This window comes from Mauremys mutica, chromosome 3 (genome assembly GCF_020497125.1).
Source record: "Mauremys mutica isolate MM-2020 ecotype Southern chromosome 3, ASM2049712v1, whole genome shotgun sequence".
In the NCBI taxonomy this organism is placed as follows: Eukaryota; Metazoa; Chordata; order Testudines; family Geoemydidae; genus Mauremys; species Mauremys mutica.
In genome coordinates, this window is record NC_059074.1 from 70,081,166 (window position 1) to 70,094,879 (window position 13,714).

The 13,714-nt window shown below is 41.0% G+C and overlaps 1 protein-coding gene across 1 annotated transcript in view; it reads left to right on the forward strand.

Moving 5' to 3' along the window:
- CASP8AP2 (caspase 8 associated protein 2) overlaps positions 1–13,714 on the forward strand; it is a 30,403-nt gene that overhangs the window by 3,501 nt on the left and 13,188 nt on the right. The window contains exons 3-7 of the mRNA XM_045011523.1: positions 844–918; positions 2,047–2,147; positions 3,380–3,454; positions 4,454–4,569; positions 11,386–13,619. Of these exons, the coding sequence (XP_044867458.1) occupies positions 844–918; positions 2,047–2,147; positions 3,380–3,454; positions 4,454–4,569; positions 11,386–13,619 (2,601 nt within the window). The remainder of the gene's footprint in view (positions 1–843; positions 919–2,046; positions 2,148–3,379; positions 3,455–4,453; positions 4,570–11,385; positions 13,620–13,714) is intronic.

Genomic DNA, 13,714 nt, shown 5'->3' on the forward strand with positions numbered 1-13,714 from the left:
CTGAAGCCTGCCAAGGGAGCTGGTAGGGACCCCTGCAAGTTCTTCGAAGCAGGCTTGCTTTCATGGGAAATTTCAGTCTTGATGAACCAGCTTTTTCCAGGTTTCAGAGTGGTAGCCATGTTAGTCTGTGTCAGGAAAAAAAAAACGAGGAGTCCTTGTGGCACCTTAGAGACTAACACATTTATTTGGGCATAAGCTTTTGTGGGCTAGAACCCACTGATGAAATGGGTTCTAGCCCACAAAAGCTTATGCCCAAATAAATGTGTTAGTCTCTAAGGTGCCACAAGGACTCCTCGCAGCTTTTTCCAATGAGCCCTAGTTATATTATTAAAATGTCAATAAACTTTAATCATATGAATTGAAACACAGATTACATAAACAGATTGCTGCATTAAATTTCTTATCAATGTACTATGAGGAGATTTAAATATAGCAGTAGTTTTCCATCATTTAGTGTTATGATGCTTTTATCTAATTTCCAGAATGGTCCAAGCTTTGGGTGTGAAGTGCCCTTGGACTAGGGTTTCAAATTTCAATATGTCTGACTTACTGCTTACAAATGTCTTTTCCTCATTGACACTAAAGAGGTTTTTTTCCTAGGAGTGGAAACTTACCTTAGTGTCGTTGGCCAAAATGTCCCTATCTCCCACCAATGTGTAGCAGAACAGATGCTTACTTACGAAATAGTTGGTGATGATAGGTGCTATACAAATGTAAAATACTGTTCATTAATACATTAATGTTAACTGTAGTTCTGTGAAATGTACACTCGCATAGAAAGAGTAAAGCTTAAAAGTTACTAAAAGTTTAAAAATTTTGCTTTTGATCTTGCTTTATTTGCAGCTTCCTCTTTTAGGGATGATGATGAGAGCTCAGTGGATATTTATGATGGGTTGGACAGCACTTCAGTTGTTTCGGGTATGTTGATAGTAAACTGCTGCATTGTCTTATTCAGTTTGATCTACTGTGTGAGGATTCTTGATGCTAGGCACAAATAAAGTATCACCAGCCTGACTGGATGCATTGTGTTAATATCTGTTTGTATTATGGTAGCATCTAAGAATTTCAGTCAAGGATTGGGACCCCATTGTGGTAGGCACTGTGCAGCCAAATAACAAAGAAGACAGTCCCTGTCACAGAGATCTTGAAGTCTGGGTGCCTAAATTGGAGGTGACTGATGAACAAAACATACAGATAGGATGAGGGAGAGTGTTTGACTTCTGTGGTCTATGCTTCTGCCTTACAGTGGAGCTAGAGCAAGTGAGTCAAGACTTGGAAGAGGACATAAAACAACATAGAGGAAAGTTTGTCAGTTATATTCTAAATGCCCTTCATTTTGGAACATTCTTGGTTACTGGGTTGAGTGCTGAGACTGCCCCTTCTCTTTCTGACTGACCTGCCTGCTACCTGTATATGTAACTCACAGGAGTCAGAGGCTGGGCTTTCTTGGTAGCTGGCCTCTGCCTCAGGAATCTTCTCCCACTGGAAATGTTTCTAAGACTGAACCTAGCCAGATGCAGAATGCATTGCAAGACGCACTTTGTTTTAGCTATCCATTACTGACTTTAAAATCCTGGAAACTTGGCCTACCATCTAGATTTACCCCTTCTCGGCACTTTTAAATTAAAGGGCTTGCTATGCATTTGCTCTCTGTTTTAATTGGAAACAGTTAGTATTAACCAATCATGTAAAATGCACTCTCATTCAGTGAGGTTTGCTGTCCTATGAATCAGTAACAACAATAAAAAAAATTTTAAGCAAAATATTTGCAAGTAGACTTTAAAACTAAATTTCATTCACTTTTACATTAGAATGCAAATTAGGCCCTTAAATTTTCAAATAAAATAAAAGTAGCACAAATATTATAGTGGTGGCGGGGGATGAAAGGAGAGAATCTTTTTACTGTTGTGACTTTCTCATTGAAGAATGTGAGCCGTCTTGTTTAAAAGGCCTCTCCTCTGTGACAGAAAAATCTGCTCACTGCATAATACCAAACTACTTTGATCATATTTTTTTCCTTTACCTAATGAGTATTTCTTATTTCAGACAATCTTGCTCAAAACTCTACACCCACAAGAAACTGTTTAAACTTATTTGATGAGATCCTGATTGAAGAAGGAACTGCAAAGGAAGCAACTTACAATGATGTGTGTATTAATATGATTACAGCTAATAGAAAAAATTGTCATGTGCTAGCAGACTGCAAAAATTGTTTTAACACAACACTGGTGGTCAAACCATAGACGAAAAAAAGAAAACTTTAATAGAACAAAACTATGTACTAAACAATTTTATCTTAATTTCAAAGGTTATGTAAGAATTGGACTCGTGTTCTAATTATGGCACTATTCTCATGTTAATGCATGAAGTGTTATGGTGAGATTATACCCTTTGGCATTTCAGTCTTCCTTCCAATTATATTCTTGCATTGATTATGGAGAAACGGCCAGTATACTTAAGGGTGTGATTGGGCTTATCAGAAAAGTAATCTTGAAACTGCAAAACTTAAACTACTTTACCTTAAACCTCTTAATTGTAGTTCCTGAAGAAAAAGAAAAAAAATGTTTTGGAAATTTGGAGGCAGTTGGCTAAACTGTGATATAAGTGAGACTGTTTGTTTGGAAAATTGCATGTTCATTTTTATAGAAGTTTCCTAACTTCTGGATGATTCAAAAAATATCTTAAATTAGAAACTCTAAAACTTTGTTTATTCTTTTGACCTCAACACGAACTTGTTCCTTGACTGTTTTTGGAAAGTTTGGGTTTTGGCATTTTTCATTATATTTATTTTAAACTATGAGTCCTCTGCATTACATAAAGTCCACAGGGTCCCTGATGGGACTTGTAGCTTTCTCTGGTTTTGTAAAGTACAGGACTTGCTCTGCCCATAGAGCTCTTAAAGGTTGTAAGAGAAGGAATGCATGCAGAACTGCTGCTTAGCACAGTTTTTAAACTCATCAGAAGTTCCACTTCTGCAGAAGCTTGTTTTGTGACTCCAGATAAGTTCATCTTCATCTCCTAGTGGCTTGGCTCCCTGTAACTCCCTAGCTTACCACTATTGTACATGCACATGTAAGTTTACGCTGCTCATGTGAAATTCAGTGAGCTTTTTTGTAACTTTTTTTTAACACCCAAACTGGGGAAGTTATTTTATGTACTCACATGAAAAGGCTAACATGATTTTTTTTTTTTAAATCTGACAGCTTTTTAGACAAGTTAATATTTTAAAATGAGAGTGGTATTGGGAAGAAATGTCATTTTATAAGCTATGTCCTTAACTAAAGAACAGTTTCCAGACACAAATCTTAGAACCATTTACTTAACCAACTTTTACATAAATAGTCAACCTCTATAAAGTGAAATCTCCTTTATTTTACAGTTGAAGGCAGAGTATGGAAAATGTCAGCAGCAGATTAAAGAGTTGATGAAGAAGTTTAAGGAAGTACAGGCACAGGTACTGTGTGCTAAAGGGTATCTTTAAAACTTATCAGTGAGAATTCAGTTTGCTTTAAGTACACTAATATGGCATCCAATGTATATTGCTTTGAGAGAATAACACAACTAATTAGGTATCTACTGCAATAACTTTCCCAGGAATCTTTAAAGCAAAAGACAGTCACTTGTGCCTTTAGTAGATTACTAGATAAATAAACTTGTGTTTCTAAAATTACATACAAAATGTAAGAGAGCCTGTTAGGAACCCTAACTCTATACATTTAAAAAAAAAAGGGGGGGTGAGGGGGAGAGAGAGAGAGAGCTAGCTGGTTGCTTCTGGAAAGATGTCCAATTCTTTTGCTGATAATGTCTATTTAATGTATAGTGTCAGGGTCTCTGCAGCCATTCAGAGTAGTTAATCGTGAAGATTAGGGAGTTGAAAGCAAAAAATGAAGACCTGATGCTGAGCACCTTCAACTCCCACTGATGGCAGTGAGAGCTGAAGATGCTCAACGCCTCAGAATTTGTTCCTACGTAAGTTTATTTTGTCATGCTTTGCTGAGAACAATCAGATGCTCACTATCAACCCCAGTAGGCCCTGCCATAGATTAATGTTGCCAGGAGAGAATTACAGTCACTACCCTGTAGAGCTTGCATGCTAAATTGTACATTTGATACAATGGCAGTGAGAGCAACAAATAGTAGAAGGCCTGGAGCAAGGAAAGATGTGGATTACATCAGTACAATTCTATGGGCACTCAGTATAAAACATGGTTATATCTTGGTCATTATATTTTTAATATATCAAAAACACAAGGAACATAAGTAAGAGTGAAGAGTTTTGACTTGTGTAGAGACCATTCATTTGCTGCCTTTTACATAACTTTGCAATACATTTTGTAGTCTGTTTTAATAGGAATGTCTGTTTTTCTAATTGCTATCATATGTGTCTAATGTTTTTATGCATGTATGAGAGTAAATATTTCAGGCTAATTCTCCATGTATTTTTTTTAAATAGAACTCCATTCTACAAAATGAAAATCAGGCACTTAAAAAGAATATTTCAGCACTTATCAAAACTGCTAGAGTGGAAATTAATCGCAAAGATGAGGAAATCAGTAACCTCCACCAAAGGTACAAGTAGACGAGTCTAATTTATTATATACTTTTGAACATAGTTTTATAGCTTTCTATTAAAAACTATGTATGCATTTAAAGTGGAAATGAACACAAAAAATTGCTGTTTAGTAAATGCGTTGTCTGTTGCTAATCTTAGTACTTTTTTTTTTTTTCTTTTTTGTCAGAAGTGCTGATCTGAACTCTCTGGGTTCTACCCAGGGATCATTGAGAATTTCTAACGGACTGACCATATGCTTAACCTTATCTTTGGGTCAAGTTTGAACCGGGGAGTTTAATCATCCCATTATATGTGTGTTTCAGTGTAGACCAGTGGTCTCCAACCTTTTTATGCACAAGATCACTTTTTGAATTTAAGATCAACCCAGGATCTACCCTTCCCTGAGGCCCCACCCCACACACTCCATTTTGCCCCCTCCTTCTGTTGCTCACTCTCCCCCACCCTCACTCATTTTCACCGGGCTGGGACAGGGGGTTGGGGTGGAGGAGGGGGTGCAGGCTCTGGGCTGGGGCTGAGGGGCTTAGAGTGTGGGAGGGGGCTCTGGGAGGGCATTTGGGTGCAGGGGTCATACAGTCACATTATACCTAATCTCAGAATCCACTGGATATTTCATGAATTTTACTTTTTGTTAGTGTCATTTGTGGTTTATAGATCCAAAATCCTTCAGGGATTGTCAGAAATCAGAATAACATTCTCAACTGTGGGGTGTGCATTGGCTGAGCCTGGGGCAAGGGGTTGGGGTGCAGGAGTGAGGGGTGCAAGTTCTGGGAGGGATTTTGGGTTCAGGAGTGTACTCCAGGCTGGTGCAGAGTGTTGGGGTGCAGAAGAGAGTGAGTGGTCTGGGAGGGAGTTTGGGTGCAGGAGGGGGTGTGAGGTGTAGGCTCCGTCCGGAAGGCGCTTACCACAGGCAGTTCCCGGCTAACAGTGCAGTGGGGCTCAGGCAAGCTGCCTGCCTACTGTGGCCCCACGCCGCTCCCAGAAGTGGCTGGCTGATAGCATGTCTCTGCGGCCCCTGGGGGGAGGAGGGCAGCGGGTCTCCACGCACTGCCCATGCCCGCAAGTGCCGCCCCCGCAGCTCCTATTGACCGGTTCCCGGTTGGGGAGCCCTGCTCTGCTGCCAGACTTTTACCAGCCCGGAGATCACGATCAACTGGCAGAGGCTCCGGGATCAACCAGTCAGTCACGACTGATCAGTTGATGACCACTGATGTAGACTATCTCATCCATATTTCCACTTCAGGGCTAGTCTACTCTATGGTCTCAGATTGATTAAACCCAGGAAATATTTTTGGCTACTTCTTGCTGGCCTTTCTAGCCAGATATTGAAGAGCTCTACCTCCACTGTTAGTTGTGAGGGGGCTCTCTCTATTAGCATCTTGTCATACTTTGGCTGTCCTAGGCCAGGGAGTTCAAAGTACAAGTGTGTAGACTAGAAAGGAGTTGGCTGTCTGGTTCCTGGACTCTGAAGCTAAGGCACAGGACTGAGACTCTGGAGAGCTAGGTTAAATTCCCAGCTCTGTCACTCACTACCTCTGTGACCTCAGGGTAGTCCCTTAGGCCTGGTCTACACTGGGGTGGGGGGTCGAACTAAGGTACGCAACTTCAGCTACGCAAATAGCGTAGCTGAAGTCGAACTACCTTAGTTCGAGTTACTTACCCATCCTCACGGCGCGGGATCGAAGTCCGCGGCTCCCCCGTCGACTCCGCCACCGCCGTTCGCGGTGGTGGAGTTCCGGAGTCAACGGGAGCGCGTTCGGAGTTCGATATATCGCGTCTAGATGAGACGCGATATATTGAACTCCGAGAATTCGATTGCTACCCGCCGATCCGGCGGGTAGTGAAGACGTACCCTTAGTTTATTTGTGCATCATTTTATCCATCTGTAAAATGAAAATTTCCCAGTCTTATTAAAGGGTATTGTGAGGATAAAACCATTATTTGTGAGATAATCAGATGTTGCAGTGCTGGAGGTCATTAATACCTACATTGTATGACATTCTTTTAGAGATGATTATCAGAAGTGCTGTGACTGAGGTCAAAAAATGTTTTTGTCCTTATTCATAGTTGTCATAAGGTACTGTCCACATGAATGTATTTGAATAGTCTGATAAACACACTTTGTCCTATTAGTTTTTTCAACTGATGGCTGTGACAAGTTAGCTGTTTTTTTTCACAACCTTGAGTTCAGCATTCTAGATCCCAAAGCTATTGTTTTATTTCAAAATTTTAATTTATTTTGAAAAACATTTTCAAACTATACTTCTATAAGTCCCCAAAAGATGAGACAATTATTAGCTACTTCAGAAGTGTCCATCATGCACTGTAGGCTACTAGTCAGAGCATAACACACTGTCATCCCCATTTATCTGTAATCCCTTTAGAACATGTCGTAGGAAATTCCTGGTCAAGGGCTGATTTAGTCAACATTATGGGCATTCTTATGGTAATTCCTGAAAGTCAAATTTTGGGCACATATTTCATGGTCGACTTCATCATCATCATCATCATCGTGACTGAAATCTCTCTCTCTCTCTCTCTCTATAAGGAAAAGATGCCTTGTGTTTGAGGCTTTGCAAAAGCTACAAAGTGTTATATGCTTAGATACCGTGGTGATGGGTACAGTACAAGAACCTGAATAGAATACAATATACTGGAACTCAAACAATGAAACAGAGTCTTGACCCTTATGTCCAAAAACTTATCTATAGCAATGGTAAATTTGTGAAAAAAGTAAACATCTCTGGGTCTTAAGACAAATCTATAGAAAAATCAGACCCATGTATTTCAGTTTTGATGCTTTAATTCCACACAGTGGCCTAGTGATAAAGAAGTATTGGCACATTGTGCCAATATACAGATTGTTAACCTGCTTAAGCCACATTACATAGATGTTGAGTGAGAGGAAAATAAAGTGGTTATTTAAAAAATTACTTAGGCCTAGTCTACACTACCATTTTAGGTCGAATTTAGCAGCATTACCTCGATTTAACCTTGGACCCGTCCACATGCCAAACCCCCCCCCCCTTTTTTTTTTTTTTTTTTACTTAAAGGGCTCTTTAAATCGATTTCTTTACGCCACCTCCGATGAGGGGATTAGCGCTGAAATCGGCCTTGCCGGGTTGAATTTGGGGTAGTGTGGACACAATTTGACGGTATTGGCCTCCGGGAGCTATCCCAGAGTGCTCCATTGTGACTTCTCTGGACAGCACTCTCAACTCAGTTGCACTGGCCAGGTAGACAGGAAAAGGCCCGCGAACTTTTGAATTTCGTTTCCTGTTTGGCCAGTGTGGCGAGCTGATCAGCACAGGTGACCATAATGTGCACATAGCCCGGCCCATAGTTTGTGAGAAGTCTGTCCTCATCACTTTCGTCACCGCGCTGCCGTCGCCTCCTCGCCTGGTTTTGGTTTTGCAGCTTCTGGTTCTGCATATACTTCAGGATAATGCACGTGGTGTTTACAGTGCTCATTTTTGCTGCGGTGATCTGAGCGGGCTCCATGATCCCAGTGCTATGGCGTCTGCGCTGAAAAAAGGCGTGAAACAATTGTCTGCTGTTGCTCTGATGGAGAGAGGGGCGACTGACGACATGGCTTACAGGGAATTAAAATCAACAAAAGGGGTGGCTTTGCATCAAAGAGAAACACAAACAACTGTCACACAGAATGGCCCCCTCAAGGACTGAACTCAAAACCCTGGGTTTAGCAGGCCTGTGATTTCACAAAACAAATCAGGTCAATTTCTTGTTTTGAGCCACTCCTTCTATCTTTTACATCTTAGGCTTGCCAGAAGATGGTGCAGTACGACTGCTAGCGATTGTCATCTCCTGGGTGCTCGGCAGAAGATGGGAATGACCTGGCTGAGTCACTCCCATGTCTGCTCAGGTGCCCCTGACTGACCTCACCGAGGTTGGCTAAAATATCACCCAGGAATATGACGACGATGGCTACCAATCGTAATGCACTGTCTGCTGCCAAAAGGCAATGAGCTGCTGCTGTGTAGCAATGCAGTTCCACGTTTGTCAGCACCCAGGAGATGTACGGTGATGGTGAGCTGAGCAGGCTCCATGCTTGCCGTGGTATGGCATCTGCTCAGGTAACCCAGGAAAAAAGGCACAAAACTATTGTCTGCTGTTGCTTTCATGGAGGGAAGGAGGGAGAGGGGGGGCCTGAAGACATGTACCCAGTACCACCCACGACACTGTTTTTGCCCCATCAGGCATTGGGATCTCAACCCAGAATTCCAGTGGGCAGCATAGACTGCGGGAACTGTGGGATAGCTACCCACAGTGCAACCCTCTGGAAGTTGACGCTAGCCTTGGTACTGTGGACGCAGTCCGCCGACTTAATGCACTTAGAGCATTTTGTGTGGGGACATGCACAATCGACTGTATAAAAACGATTTCTAAAAAAATGACTTCTGTAAATTCGACCTAATTTCGTAGTGTAGACATACCCTTAGATACCATCAAGTTCACAACAAATGTAAGTACCCATATACTTTTAGCTGTCAGGCTACATGCCTTTCAGGGTCTGTTGCTCTTGATGGAAATACTGTTCTTGTATTGTTGCACTATGATGCCAGAACATAGGTTTTCTACAATTAGCATAATCAAAACAAGCTCATACAGGTATTCAGCAAAGCCCACAGGATTTGATGCAGATGTTGGTGAGTGACCCCAGTGTAGATACTTTCTAGCCATATCAGGCTACTCTCCCTTAGTGTGAAAGGGGACCAGGATTAAAACATCTTGTTGGACGCAGTCACAGCGAACACTTAACGATAGCAAGCTGAACTGGTAAAGGTGAGCTATTCTGTCTAATCAGATCTAGATTTCAAACCTAATTAACAGAATACCTAAATAATACTAAGGATTAGGATTTTTACTTACTTTGAAATTTAGTTATTTCTTAATCTCCAATGTGACTTAATCTCAGCCTAATAAGGACAGTGGTATTTTTTTGTTTGTTTGTTTGTTTTTTGGAGGGCAAAATTAAACATTAGCAGTAAATGAAAATCAGGCATACTAAAAAAAGGAATAAAAATGACAGAGTTCAAAACAAGCAGAGTGCAGGGAAATGGCTTTAGGCAATCACAGCAGCAACAATATTTTATTGACTGGAAAGCAGAAGACCAAAAATAGGGACAAGCACATTTTTTTCATCCATAGGCAAATTCCATATTTGGCTGCTAACTGGTCAGCAAATAACATTTCTCTGCTTGGGACTGACATGTATTTGTCTCTTTTGCCCTGTAGTTCCTTACAGGTTTGTTCTTAGCTTTGAAGGTACACTTGGATTCAGTTTAGAAGTTGTAGGTATCAGAGGCTCTAAAAACACCTACAAGCATGACTTCTATATGTTATCACTATGCTCTTATTTTGTTTCCTGGATTATGGACTGGCATTTGTTTAGAGTTAGTCACGAGAGTGTAAGAAACATGGCATTGTTTTTAACCAGTCCCTTTATGTGGAGTGCCATATGCTGGACCTGGCACAAAAGTGTCTAGCTCGGTATTTTTTTGCATGCCTCTCACTATCTGCATAAGCTGCGCTTTTTTTTTTTTCTTTTTTTCCTTCCCCCCTGTGATGACCTTGCAGCAGTTGCACATGGCCTTGATGAGGCTTGATTATCATAATTTACTTGTTTTCTTTTGCGTGCAGCAAGTTTAACACAATAGCTTATTTGCTTATTGCTATTCTTACTGCCTGTCTACATACTGGAAGGTTTGCTATCTGAGTTAGCGTGGTTGATTTTTGTGATCCCTAATGGCATAAGTCCTGATTATATTTGAGGCCACCTCTGAGTCTTGTGCTAATGATTATTGCTTTTTCACTGCTTGGCAATGAAACAGTAATTTCAAATAATAAAACTGATATGTAGAACATGCAATTCTATCTTTCTTGCCCTGTGGTTCCTTATGCATTTGTTTTTGGGATATTTCACCACAAATCTTTTTTTTCAAATGAGTTGCTTTTTGAGGCCAGGTGAATTGATTGTCCGCTTTTAAATTTCTAGGTGTACTTTTAAAAATAAAGGGGTTTTTTTAATGTCCTAGTTTTACCCAATTAGAAAAAATACAAAAAAATTCAGTGTAAATTGTGAAAGATCAAGCTACGTAGAGCATTAGGCTGCAATTCTTACTCTATAGCAGAGGAAGGGCGAACTACAGGGTCCTGCCTGGCCCTTGAGTTCCCAGCCTGGGAGGCTAGTCCCTGTCCCCCTCTCCCCCACAGCCTCAGCTCGCCTGGGCGGCAGGGCTGTGAGCTCCTGCTGGGCAGCACTGCTGTGAGAGCCACTGGCCTGACCTGATGCTCTAGACTGCGCAGTGGCATGGATGGCTCCAGCCAGGCAGTGCAGCTGCCAGTCCTGGTGATCTGAGCAGCGTGGTAAGGGAGCGGGGGGTCCCAGGTGGTGGTCAGGGGACAGGGAGCAGGGGGCAGTTGAATGGGTCGGGGATTCTGAGGGGGGCAGTCGGGGCAGGAAGTGGGAGGGGGCGGATAGGGGGCAGGAGCCAGGCTGTTCGGGGAGGCACAGCCTTCCCTACCCAATCCTTCATACAGTTTCAGAATCCCGATGTGGCCCTCAGGCAAACTTTTGGCCTATCTCTGTTTTATAGAATTTCACCTACAAAAGCTGCAAACTTGGAAATTTTAGGATAAATGCCTTGTATTGTAAGCTTTACTGTCCTTTAGTCAGTACTACTGAATAACAGTGTAAGAAAGAACCAAGGTGTTCATAGAATTTTGGCTGTAGTTAAATTATAACCAAAACAAAAACAAACCTTAATATGATTCTTCTATCTGTTTACAAATAGGCTATCAGAATTTCCCAGTCATCGAAATAACTACGCTAGAACGTATCATTCAGGATCAACTAATACACGGTGCTCCGAGATAAATAAAACAAAAGATCCTAAATTCAGAGCTTCTTCTTTAGTAGACAATACAAAGACAGATCATAGACTGAAAACTGACTGTTCCAAAGATGTACATCACAGTTATTCATCTCACAATATGGAGGATGGAAAATCACACTCAGAAAGAAGAAACTCTCCATATTTACTCAGATATCCTCCTGAAGAGCTTTGTAAAGACAGTTCTCATACCTGTTTCCAAAACTTTGACCACTACTTCAATAAGGGTAACAGGAGGGAAAGAGAAATGAAAAATGGTGAGCAGTATAGCAGGGTTAATGACAACAGGTACAAAAGAGATACATACCAGAGCACTGGTAACAGTACAGATAGTGAACAGGGAAACACAGACTCTCATCAAAAGTTGCACATATATTCAGAAAAATCTGGTAAAAGTGAGCTGCAGCAAGAAAGTAAGAGCAAAAAGCTGAAATGTAGCCCACCTGTGGAAAATAGAACTGATAGGTGCATTTCTACCTGGGAGAAACAAACAGCCATTAAGGAGAGATCACAAACAGTTGAATCTCAAGGTGATGAAAAGGGTGAAAGGTCACAAAACATAAATAAACAGGACCTTGAAACACACGATAAAGATGAGAAGAATTTTGCACAGAAAAACAAATCAACTGAAAAGCAACAAGAACAACCAAGAAGGTCTGTCCGAGTGAGTAGTCCACATTCAAAGAATGAAGCTGCAAGGAACCCACACAAATTACATAAGTGCCCCGGGGAAAACTGTAAAAGAGGAACAGATGGAGACTGCAAGAGGGATAGAGGAGTAAGTGATCATAGTTCCCGAGAGGCAAGATCTTCACCTTCTACTTCCAGTAACAGAGAGCACAAACATACGCACTCCAAGGAAAGTAGCAGCAGATATGAATGGGAAACTACATATTCAAAATTGGAGAGACACAGAACTGAAGAAAAAAGGAAAAGAGATAAAGAAAACCAGGAAGAAAGTAGGCATCCTAGAAATGAAAGAAAACTAACAAAAGAAATTACACACCAGACTGCAAAAGAATCCAAGAAGGTTACAGATGCTACAAAAAATGAGAGAAACAAATCGTCTAAACCAGAAGAAACACCCAGAGTAGCAGATGGTTTAAAAGAGCACAAAGCTAGAAAAGCTAAAGATGATAAAAATGGAACAAAAAAGGAAGATCTAAAACTAAGCTTTATGGAAAAGCTAAATTTAACTCTTTCTCCTGCTAAAACACAGCCTCTCTGTCAAAATAATGGAATTGAAACAGATTCCAAAAAAGCCAGTAGTGAAGATAGTACAGAGACCACAGGGCATACAGAAATGTTAACACCTGCCCAACCTATTAGTATTGCTTCGGTAGAGCAAACCAAGGTTCCAGTTCAAACAAACTTGGAACCAAAGACACCTGTTTCTGAGATCAAAAGGAAAACTGAAAATGAAGCTTTGGCAGAAACTCTAGACCTAGTGCAGCCTGAAGCTTTGGCAGAAACAGTGGATGCACTGCAACCTGAACTGACTATTAACACTGTGTCCCTTCCTGAGGCTGGAATAGAGATGGACAAGGCAGACAAAACATGCAAAGCTCCTGAGTTAGAAAGCCCTATGAATCATGATGAAGCTCAGAACATCGATTATGATGACTTGGAGACCATTAGTTCTGATGATTTTGAGTCCCATAGTGTTGCAGATGATATTAGACAAATGAAGTCAGACTCATTAATGCAAGTGGTAGATACCAATGATGGTGTGTCTGGAGAAAGTTTTGAGTATCCTGCCAAGGAAAACAGTGCTTTGAAAACTGTACCTTACAAGGAGGGTGTGACTACATCCAAACCAACTGACAGGGATATACCAACGGATGGGGGCGTACCAGTAATTGATCAAAACACTTGTAATTTGGAGCAAAACTTGCCAGAACCAGAAATCAGTGTAGTAACATCTTCTCATAGTGATAAAATAGATCCTAGAACTAAAGCAAGAGAAACTAACCCAGTTCCTGCTGACGATGACAATTCAATATTAAGCATTGATCTCAATCACTTGAGATACATTCCAAAGGTTATCAGCCCACTGAATAGTCCAATGCGACCACTGGCTAAAGCACTCAGGATGGAGAGCCCTTGCAAAGGACTTGTGAAGAGTTATAACAAAGGTATTCAGTTATATTTTATGCTAGTTTTGTTTTTGATTTTAGATATCTGTCCAAAATATGCATTAGTGGGAAGTAAAGATGATTGTCTCTTAAAG